Below are 13,269 nucleotides of genomic sequence, written 5' to 3' on the forward strand. Positions count from 1 at the left end.
ACGGACGTTCAACGAGTAAATAGAAAAAGAGATTTAACTGGCATCTGAATAAATGATTCCAAACGATAGTTTGAACAAACGGTCAAAATGATCATGACACCATAGAAACCACAGAGTCACGTGTTTGCACAGTTTCCATGACAATTGGCGATGGCGAAAAAGAATCGAACCAATTCGGAAGAATTTTTACCGGCGTATCTCGCAATATATGTTGATTTTTGATCAAATAACAAAATAATTAAATGGATGAATATATTTTATTTTCTATATTCAAATGATAGAAGACAGGCGTGTCCTCATTCTGAGGTTGATTAAATAATTCGAGGCATTTATTTTACTTCTGTCCCATCATTTACGCTGCATCTACTGTTACACACATAGAAACCACCGAATTCTAGAGCTGATTGTGGAATGACTTGTTCATCAATTTTTGTGTAGCCGAGTAAACGCCTGCTGTATGCGGTTATAGTAGCGATTGAATTAAATGATTCGACACAGGCGCGTGTGAATCCGTTAGCTTCAGGCCCATATAGACAGTCGCTGAATGTCGGTAGCGGCCCTGCGATCGAAATCTGTAACTTGTGCAACGGACTCCAAACAGTTATATTCAAATTTCCAGCGCAACCATCTCGATCTAAGTTCATAACCGAGTTATCCGGCCGAAAATCAAGTTCGATATCCTTCACCGGGTTCCGATAACCAATAAGGTGCCCCCGCACCGGGATAGGCCCGAAATCGACTGGGCCACCGGATCCCGCGAAACCGACACCGTCCTTTTCTCGAACCCCCTCGATCCAAAACCACGCCCGAGGAAACGATTTACCCCAATTTTTTTCCATATGAGCCACGCCTTTTCCGCGATACTCACGGACTTCGTCGCCATTACTTTCGGTCATTACGTAAGAAATAACAGGCGATCGAAGGCTGTATACGTACCAGTTCAATGGCAGAGGCAAATACGTTAACCAACTTTGGGGTCCGTATCCTTTCTCAGCCCAGGGCACCGGGCTTCCAATAGTAGCTCTGAAATTCACGTTCCCTACGGTGAAATTAAACACGGTTTTCTCGTTTGATACGTGAATAAAGCCGTATTCATTACTGCCCCAGGTGAAATCGGCATCGGGCGATCCGATATTTGGATCTTCTGTCACTGGTTGTCCATTTCTGACCGTTACATCGATGCTGTCGGCCGGCGGGAACGCGTTGTACTGTTGAAGAAATCCATCCTTTTCCGTTTTTAAGAACGATATCATGGCCGGTTTCCCATTAGAAGTGGAGCCTGGCAGCACGAGTCCGAATAAAACAGCGACCGACCGAGAATTTGCCTCGTCAGTGATGCGGATATACCATCCTTCGAAAAATGGCCCTCGCCGTGGATAGACGTGAGGATCGTACAAATTTGAATTCACCAATACTGTAAATACTGAGAGGAAATAGAATGCGCGTAACGATTTCCGAGACTCCTCCATTGCGATTACTAGTTCTGTGCTGTTTATCAAAAATTCCCTATAATTTAATTTATATGTATTTAAGTAACTTACACAATCAGTTGTTCAAATAACTCGGTTCGTGTTGATTAGAGTGAGATCTTATCAAACAATATCCATTTTCGCATTGATAACAACGGTTTGGGTTGATACAGTTACGTGTCACATTCCCAACGGTATGGGTCACGCTAATAAATATACAAACCTGAATATGGAAGTATGGAAGCCCTGAAACGATATTACGAATTACGTTTTACGTTTTACGAATTACGATTTACGTTTTAATAACGTTCTACGTTTTACAAATTACGAATTACGTTAACGATTTACCATACGAGATCCCATCTTCACCCGTCAAGGGATTCGAACCCACTACGCTAAAGCTGTTCGCCGAACCCCTTGACCTCACGAGTCGTTGGAGTCGTTACTAGCCGACCAGAATCCGGTCGTACCAATCACAGCGCTTGTAACAAACGACTTTAGGCTTCTATTGGTTTTCCCGTTAAATGGACCAATCAGCGAACGTTTTACTGAACAAGGAAGTATTTCGCAAATCGATATATGACGACATGCGCAACAGCCCTAGTAATGAAATCACGCTTCGTGAGGCCAGGGGCTGGTAGAAGCGAGTTCGGGAGTGATACCGGACCCCTGGCAAGCGAGGATGACGAGATCCCTGCATTTCGGTATGTCGCACGGGGTCAATTCGGAGTAACGAATTACTATCAGAAGAACGAGTCGAAACGAATGTTCAAGGAATAGTAATTCCAAACTACCATTTTTTCTTTTAACTTTACCTAAAATGTCCTTATTTCTCGCTTTATGGCCACTACATGTACAACAGTTTTGAAAGACGAAGTAACTTGAATCGAATGATATCCTCTTTATATCAGCGGCGGATTATATCTTCAATCCTTCTCCCATCATCAATAATAACATGACAAGAGAAATCCTTTTAATGTTGCCTTTATTCATATTATCAGTATTTGGTTACTGGCAAAAATTGCAAACATACAAAAACGTTGACAAAATGGCGGCGATTTATCATCTTTTCTAGTTAAACTCGGCAGCAGAGAAAAAGTCCACTGGAATTTTATGAATACAATTATTTGAGGAATAGTCGATACGCGGCCTGCTGTGGCATTTATACAATTAGCACACACATTATACTGGTTCCTATTTCAGCTGTATTAACGGTATGAAAATTGCGTATAATTGCGAAATATGAGGATGTGTTCCTTCGTCGGCGATAAAGCGACTTCGACCCAGTCTTTTGACTTTATCTTAGGAGACGAACACACGATTCGATCTCCGATCGAGAACGATTTCGCCTCCCACAGCCCCGCGCCGTATTGAACGGTTAACCCGTCGTAGACGAAATACTGAGGTAATTCCTTTTCGGCGCCATTTTTATACTGAATTCGAACTTTAGGCGGATGCACCACGTTTCCCGTGTAGACACAGCCGATATTCACTAATTCACCAGGGTTGAATTTGATATAGTACGTTTTGTTGTCGTTCATTTTATGAATGTTCGTCCAGGATATGACAGACGGTTTTGCCTCGAGTGATTTCGTCTTGTCGTAATTGGTTTCCGTGCACAAGTCCCGTTGCGTGATAAGGGAACTGTGCTTTTTCGTGTATTTCTGGGTATGCGATAACTGAACGCAAACTAACCAAGGATGTTCGCCTTTGAAATCGTTGTTGTTGATTCTTAAATTCATTTTAACGACGTTGCCTTTTTTTCTGCCCGTCGTTAGTTTGACATTTTTGAAACACGATTTTCCTTTACGCGTGAACCATTCGAACAAATTACAGGCAACACTCGCTTCTTTGCCGAACATGTATTCAGTAATCATATGCGTCACCCCGGCTCTCGGATCGAATGATGAAACTGAAGTTTCGGCACTCCCCGTATGCAAAGTAGGCTCCGATTTGAACTTCATCTCGGCTTTAATATCGAATGTTGGCCGACCGCTTATATCCATCGGGATATGACTGGTGAGCGTAGGCGCGTTCACTGCGTACGTTCCCGCGTCTAGACCGCCCCACGATATATAAAGTATATGTAATCCTCGACACGACTTCTTCCTCACTACGGCGGCGTATCGCATCGACTCCAAAAACTCATCGGATTTTATCGACGGTATTTTCACGCCGATCGAACACAGTTTTCCTTTTCGATCAAAGTATCCAGAAATTCCATCTTTATCTGTAATTAATCAAATCAAAAATTACCGCGAGACGTTTTGAAGACTACGATGACAGCAATAAGACACACAAATCTACTTCTTCTAATTTGCCATTAGTTTTGTTTGAAACGATGTCCTGGTCATTCCTTTGTAAATTGTATACTAGACGCTTATTTCGGAAAAAGAAGTGAGGATGTAATTTTCAGAATTAGTTAAATGCTTTTAGACAGAGAATCCCACATTGATTCTAACCTTATAGTCATTTCAATAGATTATATGCTTAATTTTCTTGTTAAATCGGTGCGGGATTCTCAACATATCGTCAGAGCACGGACACAAGTGTTTCACCAATCTATAGTTAAATGCTTTTTAAGTTTTCCTATTTTTTGGCTATATACATTTCGTAGAAGTACGTAGTTCAGTGAATTTGGTGTGATACCTGTGTAATTCGGCGGATATGATCTGGAATACGAGTTGTTTGCCGCGGATGAAAATCTCGTCAAAAATCCAGAAATGTCCGGTTTACAATAAAAACGCAGTTCAACTTTTCCCGATTTTCCTACTTTTCTCGTGGCGACGTCCAGAACCATGATACCGGGTAAATCTGGCCTGCATTCATCGTCCGGTGTACTTCTCTGCAAAACAATTAAATTACGTTATTAGATCTCTTCTAAACTATCAAACTATATTCCTATATTGTTGTTGTTTGACAAATTTCAACACGATTCGATAAAACGAGAATATTATATTCTAATCAGCTTTATGTTGATCGCGATCGATTTTGTCCTATCACTCACCCACCCGGGAAAAGGTTGCTTTCGGGCAATTGCTCTAGCGATGTAAGATCGTTTATCCCTGCATAGAAAAAAAAATGAATGCACTTACCGACAAAACAATGGAAAGAACTAGAACGACGATAAACGCCAAAGACACGACTAAAAATATAGCGATTGATGTTCTTTTGTTTATCATTTTCAATCGTTACTGAAAACGCCTTCTTATAATTTGCGATACGTGGGACGACGTGCCCAGTGTCCAACACGCGCAACTATAGACAACGTTGATAGAGCTGTTCGAAAGATGTATGAAATGTTAGGTGCAAAGGGCATGTATTGTCTTGAATGTAATCTACTGCAGTAACTGGTACGGACGGAAACTAATTAAGCCATATCGTTTGCAAGCACGCGCAAGATTATAAAAAAGATGTTTACTCTGAATATTATAAGGTTGATTGTAGTCATCATTAAGTAGGTCTCTCCGACCGTCTATGTAACGAGTGGATAAGTTATAAAAACAATTGCGGGAAGGACTCATATAGTCCCCCAGCCGACGGCAAGCTTTATGATAATTCGGATCATAAAGAAACGGCAACTTTTGAGTAACTGAACTCATATCGTGTTAATGATAAATAACGATATGATAACTGATATGTTAGGATACGCGTTATGACTTAACCAAAAAGGAAACGGCTCGGACCTCCGCCTATAGGCAAGGTTCATCGTATATCTATAATTACACCGCAAATGAAATATTTTAGGGGATCTACCGGGATGGCAGTAGCCGCATTAAAACACCGACCGCCACCGACTGCGTCATATTTTCCGACGAGATTACAAATTTTATTGCAGTTTTACAAAAGTGACCCGGCCATAATCTCTTATCTGGTATAAAACTGCTTATTACAAACAACATTAGATTTAATCATCCAATGAAAAATGTTGCATCAACAACGTGAACGATCTATATAGTCGTGATTATCTCAACAATATTACTACATGTATCTCTAAATCATAAGTAATTGATCCACAAAAAAACAAAGAAATCTGACTTTGAAAATCTGAAACGACGCTCGATGACAATTCATCAAAGAACGGTTCTATATGTATCTCATGAAGATTTTGGCGGTATAGAGAGTAAAGAGAGTATGGCGGTATAACGGGGTGTTTTACTCAGTGTTTGTATTGTGATGTACATTGAGAAAACCTGGCGGTAGGCGGGGTAGCGGTATATGGGAGGGCGGTATATCAGGGGTTGACTGTTAAATGTGTTTGTGTAATTCAATGCTTTTATTAGGGTTTTCTGACTTTCGTCGAAAACCCTCTTGAAATTCTGTTGATTATTATTATTAGGGTTTTCTGACTTTCGTCAAAAACCCTCTTGAAATTCTGTTGATTATTATTATTATTATATATTTTCCGCCGATTTCGTCATCTTCATTCAGATTCGGCAACTGACAGCTTCGAAACGAAATGTATAAATTGATACTGTAATAACGGTCTCTCTGAACCAACAGATTGTCTGAATGTACTTTCCATCCTATTTGAAACTTAAAATTACTTATTAGGTTACTGTAAATTAAGAATTGAATTGAATTGTTAGACAACAAGCACCGGCGAAATAACAGTTTGTGACGTCATTTAGTTAGTAAATAAAGGAGGGCTCCGATAATTTCCAAATCACGGGGACTATACTGGGGTTAGACCATTCAACCAAAAAGCGTATCTCAAGGTCGAAGAGAAACCAGGAAGTAAAACCCAAATTAAATATATTGATAAAAATTTAGTTTATCATGATAATTGCGCAGTACTACAGTACCCTTTATTATCACGTGATGAGGTATGAATTATTTTTGATTTATTTGATGTACCGGTAAGTTTCGAACTGTTGGATATAGGCCCTAGAGTAGTGAATGACTTCCCCGAACACGGCTGCACACCCAAACCGGCGGAGGGCTTGTTTCACTTTCGATTTCAAGTCGAGCATGTCAAATGTACTTGAAGTAAGTGACAATTCTGGACCTTACCGTCCCCTAATTAAATTCGACGTCATGTCAGTGCAAAGAAGTTTTTTGATAAACATCGATAAGCTTTAAAATTTTAATAGGGCTTTTTTCATCCCAAATCTGTGTATTTGTACAATGATAAAATAACATCAGGCATTGGTGGAAAGAAGCCAACAGTGTCTACTACAGACTCATGAAAAGAAAGAATCTATTTTGTAGAACGGAATAAAATTGTGAAAAATGCCAAGCCGTGTAGCAAAAAGAAAGGGTGAACACCTAGCAAGCGACAGTAGCATCGACAGCAATAGTAGAAAGCTTATTCTCGATCAAAAATGGTTAACTATGGAAAATGGTTTGAAAAGGGTCAGTTTTGAAAAATCAATTTTACCGATCAACCAAATCATTGAATACTAATTAATCGCTCATTTTAATCCTTATCTAACTACAGTTAGATGCTAATGAATTGAAATCGTGGATTGAACATTATCGCGACACAATGCCCGGTACGCCGTTGATTTGGCTGCGAGATTTAGTCGCGAGAATCAACCATAAACTGCAAGATATTCCAGATAGAGATCCTACATTTCATGGTTATCCAGTAGGTATGTACATGGTTATCCAGTAGGTATGTACATGGTTATCCAGTAGGTATGTACACGGTTATCCAGTAGGTATGTACATGGTTATCCAGTAGGTATGTACATGGTTATCCAGTAGGTATGTACATGGTTATCCAGTAGGTATGTACATGGTTATCCAGTAGGTATGTACACGGTTATCCAGTAGGTATGTACATGGTTATCCAGTAGGTATGTACATGGTTATCCAGTAGGTATGTACATGGTTATCCAGTAGGTATGTACATTGTTATCCAGTAGGTATGTACATTGTTATCCAGTAGGTATGTACATGGTTATCCAGTAGGTATGTACATGGTTATCCAGTAGGTATGTACATGGTTATCCAGTAGGTATGTACATGGTTATCCAGTAGGTATGTACATGGGTCATTCTTCGATAATTGCGTACTGATGTCCCTGACTTTCAACACCATAGAAAAATTCTGAAAATGGATCAAATGAAATTCTTTTTGCGCTTTAGGGAAATTCTTGACACGATTGAGTTTTCTTTATGTCTAATAAGATGTATTTATTGATGGAATTAACATTTTTTTTAATCCCAGAAGGTCAAGAGGTATGTGAAAATGCTATGTCCCAGACATCTAGATTTTTTTATGCTTACATAGCAGAAAAGTTCTTAGTTTTTGCGATATTTCAGGAAATTACTATTACATGTCTAAAATCACTATAGGCCTATAGGATGGCTTTAAAAGAAATATGAAAAAAAATTCCATCCCTAAATTTTGTTCATTTCCGTCATGGCTGATTAATTGATCAATCTCCGACAAGCATGTTAACCGGATGAATGTATGCGATGTTGCCAGGTAATGGAAGGCACCATTTTCAAATCTCAGCATCAAGGGATGTCTGAAACGCTATTTTAGCTATTCTTAGGTCATTTTGCCCAGTTCAATGCTCCATACGTAAAATATAGATGCTTAACACAGAGGCCTAACGCTTCTACTTGTGGACGCCAGGTACGTTCAGGTTTTGGATCTCCCCAAAATGATGTCATTGAAGCTTTATTTTGGTGTTTTCTGCATCTCTCATATAAACTCATGCTTTGATTGACGTGGAACATTGATACTCATTCATGTGCAGAAGCAGCAGATCCTTGGACAGGGGTGGCTGATTTTCAGAGGGTTGGATGTAGAAATGCCATCACTTCCACTGTTTATGGTCTTCGTTTTCATTTATCTTCGTTATTATTTCTTAACTTTCAGATTATCCGCTTAATTTGCTGAAAGCTGATGTGAAAGTAGTTTTAGAAAATACAATAAAGACGACCGATCACGGAACTTTGGAACACATTTTTGAACACTGTGTACAATGCATTATTAATCATACACAATGCGGTAAGTGTCGTTGTATACATTTAAAAAGAATTGAACTTTAAAACATTCTTTGATCCAGTGATTATTTGCTAGTTCATATTATAATACATGTATTACCGACAGCCTTGTGCAAGTGCTTGGCCTATATAGATTGGAAACAGGTTTTGGTCATGAATTAGTGATATAGATTTGAACAGTGATATCTACTTTTTATCTTGCGTAATTCCATCTGTGGTGTTTCTATTTTAGGTGAATCAAGTTTTGGTTATAGATTGGTGGTGCAAATTTTGGCTTCAGTTCATCCTGATGTCACGTTGACTTCTTTGTCGAAAGTAAGACATTTATTGGAATTGTTCGCTAGAGGTGATGAAGGATCTTTCGTAGGCTTTTCCTTTCTTTTCTTCACTCGATGTAAATATTGAGGTTTTATTTTCGTTTCTCGCATCATTTTTAACAACGCTCACAAATTTGCTAATCCAGTGGAAAAAGACTCTACAAAGTCGCCATGAACACATGAAAGGGATGTTTGGGGAGATGCTTATTTTCATACAGGGTATTACGGTTATTATAAGCAGGGGTTTTGATACATGTATAAATCTTTATATATTGTCAATATTTTATTAGTATCTTGAACTGATGAAACACAATCAAACCAAACAAGAATTGTGTTTAGCAGTTATGTGGGCCACCGGGCAGTGTGGTTACAAAGATCTTTATTGCGGATTGCGAGGTAACTTTTTTAAATGTTGCTATCTATTACTGATAAGCTACCGCAGCCAGTATTTCATGATACATATCGTAGAAGTGGGCTTTTAGTATTATTTAGCTGTAGCTTCTCCCGCATTTGTAGAATCTTCACTGTCTGAATTTTTGTAGATTATATTTTAAACATTTAGAATACATCTAGAGCTTTTTTCAAGCGACTCATTTTATAACTCATCATTTTGTGTATTTTGTTTTAACTAATAACACAGTGTCCGTCTCTTTATTCGATCATTCAGATTCTATCGATCACATTCTATTCTTCGAAAGGATAATCGCGTAGTTTTCATTTTCAGTATGGTTAGCAGTTATGGTTCCGACGTTAGGTTTACCGGTGATGTCTGACTATGCCGTTTGGTATATAACCTACTTATTTGAGTAAGAAAACCACATAAAGCTCTTATATTATACTAAAAATTCTGATAATGATTTATACGATGAATTTATATTTGTAGGATGCACGGTGATGTACGGAGCGCTTACTCCTCTATCACATTCAGAGATTACTTTCCAATATTAGACATCATTATGTCCGGTTCATCGGCTCTATCGGGATATAACCAAAGGAAATTAGCTCATCTGTATCCGAAGATGAAAGTAAGTAAACACATCTTACACGTCAAACTATCATGATATGTCTCAGTTTTCTTCGATAGAAAAGTCTTTGTCTTCGTAGGAAATCGCATTTGGTGAACAGTCAGACGGGAAGTTGAAGAATTTTTTTCCATCATTCCTAGCTCGTATCAAAACATCAACGAGCGATACTTTCACTCATGAGGTATTTCACCTGTACCCCAGTAATAAGTTGCAGTTTCGCGATCGAATCCTGTCATTCAAAATAACTGATTCTTTGCAGTTACTCTCTTGTCTTGCCGCCTGCCTTGAAAGAGATATTGATTGTTTCAATGTTTGGGAGAAGATGTATACCACGCATATTGAACAATCAAGGTACATTAAACTTACCGTTTATGAAAATAATCCTTGTTACTTTAGGGGGTAGGTGTTATCTTAAATCATCATTCGTCTCAATCAATCGCTTTATCTTATTTACAGCATATTCATCAATTACTTAGCCAAAAATTGGGAAACACTTTCAAAACGAATTGATAAGACAAGGCTTCAAAAGACGTTGAATAAGTTAAGGGCATTTAAAGGTTATGAAGTAGCTGGGTATCAAAAATTCATCGAGGCATGTCAGGTGAGAAGGGATTAAAAATCAGCCGATGGCCAAACCTGAGTGAACTGTTTATGAATTAGGAATCCTTTTGATATTTCAGAATCTGAAAAATGAGATGAATAAGAAAGTGGAATCTAATGAATCTGAAGAATCCACGAAAACACATTCACAAGACAGTAGAAAAACGTCAGTTCGTGTGATTATTATAGCAGTTTTTATCGGAGTTATTATAGGCTGTTTATTCTATGTGGGTTACAAATCATTGCCAGGTAAAAATCAGACATGAACAATTAACTTTGTGAATAGCTTCGTATCATCTTCATTCAAACCTGTTATTTTTATCATAGAAGAGAAAGGCTGGATGGAACATGCATTCAGCGGTTTTAAAGGGTGAGTATTTCTATACATACTGCAGTTATAGCATGCTTTAAAACCTACATGTCTGTAATATAACAAGAATCCCATAATAAAAACGAGAAAATAATGTTAATTCAACATTTCGACCTTATTCTAATAGTCATGTTCAGGAATACTGAAGATGACTATTAGTTTATAGTTAGAACGTTGAATAATCTACCAGCTCAAGGAAACATCTTTGGACTATTATTTTCTCATCTTTATTGTGGGATTCTCGTTATATTATCGTCTCAACATGGATAGGCCTATAGTGTTTATCAATGGTGACTGAATGTCTGTATTTCGATACATGTATATTTCAGATATTTCCATGACAAAGTGTATGGACCACAGCGATTGACGTATTATGAAATGATGACGAATAAACTTCGAACCACCGGCGTTATTGTATGTTTTCTTTTACGACTTCTATTGAAATGAAATGTACATAAGTATTATCTATGTATCATCTTGTATGGTTTCAGACGAAGGGAGTGTTGGACCAGATTTTTGAATGGTCAGGAACATATTTATGGATTCTTGGTGATATGCTATCCGTGTGGCTGTCAGTGTTATTCTCATACATCGATATCATGTTTCAAAAAATAATGACATCAGTATTTTTGTAAGTATACATGTGTATTTAGCCTAAACATTAGTAATCATGTTCAATAAGTCATCAAGTTGTATTTTCCAGTATTCATATATTTTGTTTCTCTCATGCCTTTTAAATCTGTGTCGTAGTTTGTAAAGTTGTATAAACACCTAACTCGCACTAGGATTGGATGACATCCCGATTCCCTTTTACCTAATTCAATCTAGTTGCCTAAGTCGCAGGTCTGGACCACAGTTCCACAGTCGTGAGTTAAGATTTGACTCAGAGTTAAGTCATTGAAAATGAACTAATTTTAACTCAAGAGTTAACTCATAACTGGAACTGGATCCTGATGATCTAAATTGAAATTCTTCTAGCAATAATCAAATTGATTGTTGAGATACATTTGTTTTCAGATTTGTAACTGAAATGGTGCCAAATGCAGCAGATGCATCAATGGAATTCTTACATCCATACTACTTACGTCTCTGCGATTCTGCAATTTCTGCTGTAGAATATTTAAAACCTTATTGCATCGAGGCTTTGAACTATACATACTCAATTCTTCAATATCTTTTACACAAGGTAACTTAAGTTAAGAATGAATCGGCGTGCACACTGGTACCTCATTATAATCACCTCTGATACAAGGAATTATCAGTTACAGTTAAACTTGCATCAGTTTGAAAAGTTGGGACTGGCAAAATACGTCAGACAGAAAATTGAGCGTAAGTCGGATTTAGGGATATTTACTATAAAAATGAAACCTAGTTTAGATAAAGGTTGTCTGAACATAACGTTACCATCAGGAGAAAACTATAGAACCAGGCAATTATGTGACACTGTTGATCCTTTTACAAAAACTCTGAAAGGTCCAAGTTTTCCTTGGAAACAATTACAAAGATTTTAATAGGAAAATTAAGTGGTAATTGCGGACCTACAAATTACTCCGGAGTTGTCTGATTTTCTGACTAACAGCGATCAGTCTTATGCAAGTTTGACTTCATTAGAAACCTAGAATTAGAAACCCAAATTATAAACATCATTGTGTTATAACAGTTAAATCAGTTAAGGTTTAGCCGCCTTCTGCACCTTATTAAGCTGAAACTAGTAGAAAGTGAGCGTCGTGAAGGTTCATAATAATAAATGCTATTTCTCGGGACGTGGTTTCGGTTTTATTGCCTTTACTCAAATGAATAGGTCGATACATCTTGAGAAATTGCATAGTAGACCCCACCTTAACTTTGTTTCTGTCCATTCTGTGCCTAAACCGGTAAACCGTAATGGCTTATCACCTACAATACTGTATTTTACAATAGTCCACTGCATCATGTACCTTCAGGACACTTCTATTGAATAACGAAGGATTAACCGATCCTGGTTTTACTGCTTTGTTTGGTTTGTTACAAATACTTTCACCTAGAAATCTTTACGGTTATTTCCAGCTTGAAATCCTCTTCACATGGTTGCTCCCACAATTAGACTTAGCTTTTCAATCATTACTTCAATTTATGGATGTGATGAATGAACAGATATCAGTTGCTTGGTCTGTAACCCGCGATAAAGCCAGTAATATTCATGACTACATCAATATTCAATGGTAAGTGTTTCGTCTATTAATTCAGTATTTCGCCTTAATTGCTGTACTACATTTTTCAATTTCTTTTCGTTATAGGAAAAATTTTTGGGATTTGATCGTCAAACCTTAAGCTACTTGCAGCCAAGATTGATTGTTCATTCATTCCTTCAACGGAAATAATAAAGAATAAAAAACACAGTTTGAAAAAAATGTAATTTATTCATCTGGTTGGAAGCCGACTAGAGGATTGCACAAATAAAACCATTTCATAATTTTTTGCCAGACAATGAGAAGTAATTATGTCACAAGAAATTCACTACATTAAGTACAACAACGTAGACTACTC

General features: G+C 37.7%; 3 protein-coding genes across 4 annotated transcripts; 1 reads left to right on the forward strand and 2 right to left on the reverse strand.

Annotated features, from left to right (window-relative positions):
* Positions 1–260: 260 nt before the first annotated feature.
* On the reverse strand, positions 261–2,008 carry LOC141899642 (uncharacterized). The gene is made up of 3 exons (XM_074786067.1): positions 1,818–2,008; positions 1,693–1,715; positions 261–1,506 (listed from the first exon to the last, which is right to left on the reverse strand). The coding sequence occupies exons 1-3, from the start codon at positions 1,830–1,832 to the stop codon at positions 330–332; spliced, it is 1,215 nt and encodes a 404-aa protein (XP_074642168.1). The 5' UTR covers positions 1,833–2,008; the 3' UTR covers positions 261–329.
* Positions 2,009–2,437: 429 nt separating this feature from the next.
* On the reverse strand, positions 2,438–4,726 carry LOC141899720 (uncharacterized). The gene is made up of 3 exons (XM_074786188.1): positions 4,565–4,726; positions 4,119–4,314; positions 2,438–3,699 (listed from the first exon to the last, which is right to left on the reverse strand). Exons 1-3 carry the CDS (start codon positions 4,649–4,651, stop codon positions 2,678–2,680), a joined length of 1,305 nt encoding a protein of 434 aa, XP_074642289.1. The 5' UTR covers positions 4,652–4,726; the 3' UTR covers positions 2,438–2,677.
* A 1,466-nt stretch (positions 4,727–6,192) lies between these two features.
* Positions 6,193–13,179, forward strand: LOC141899672 (transmembrane protein 214-like). Of its 2 annotated transcripts, none has more exons than XM_074786103.1 (18): positions 6,193–6,295; positions 6,681–6,824; positions 6,910–7,063; positions 8,304–8,435; positions 8,664–8,746; positions 9,039–9,144; positions 9,473–9,554; positions 9,632–9,773; positions 9,853–9,954; positions 10,033–10,124; positions 10,230–10,374; positions 10,454–10,622; positions 10,701–10,743; positions 11,073–11,157; positions 11,235–11,374; positions 11,761–11,929; positions 12,790–12,944; positions 13,020–13,179. In XM_074786103.1, exons 2-18 carry the CDS (start codon positions 6,702–6,704, stop codon positions 13,051–13,053), a joined length of 1,956 nt encoding a protein of 651 aa, XP_074642204.1. In that variant the 5' UTR covers positions 6,193–6,295; positions 6,681–6,701; the 3' UTR covers positions 13,054–13,179. The 2 variants fall into 2 exon arrangements, with proteins under 2 accessions (XP_074642204.1, XP_074642203.1); XM_074786102.1 differs by having other exon boundaries at positions 6,206–6,458.
* The last annotated feature ends 90 nt before the right edge of the window (positions 13,180–13,269 follow it).

This window comes from Tubulanus polymorphus, chromosome 2 (genome assembly GCF_964204645.1).
Source record: "Tubulanus polymorphus chromosome 2, tnTubPoly1.2, whole genome shotgun sequence".
Classification (NCBI taxonomy): Eukaryota; Metazoa; Nemertea; class Palaeonemertea; order Tubulaniformes; family Tubulanidae; genus Tubulanus; species Tubulanus polymorphus.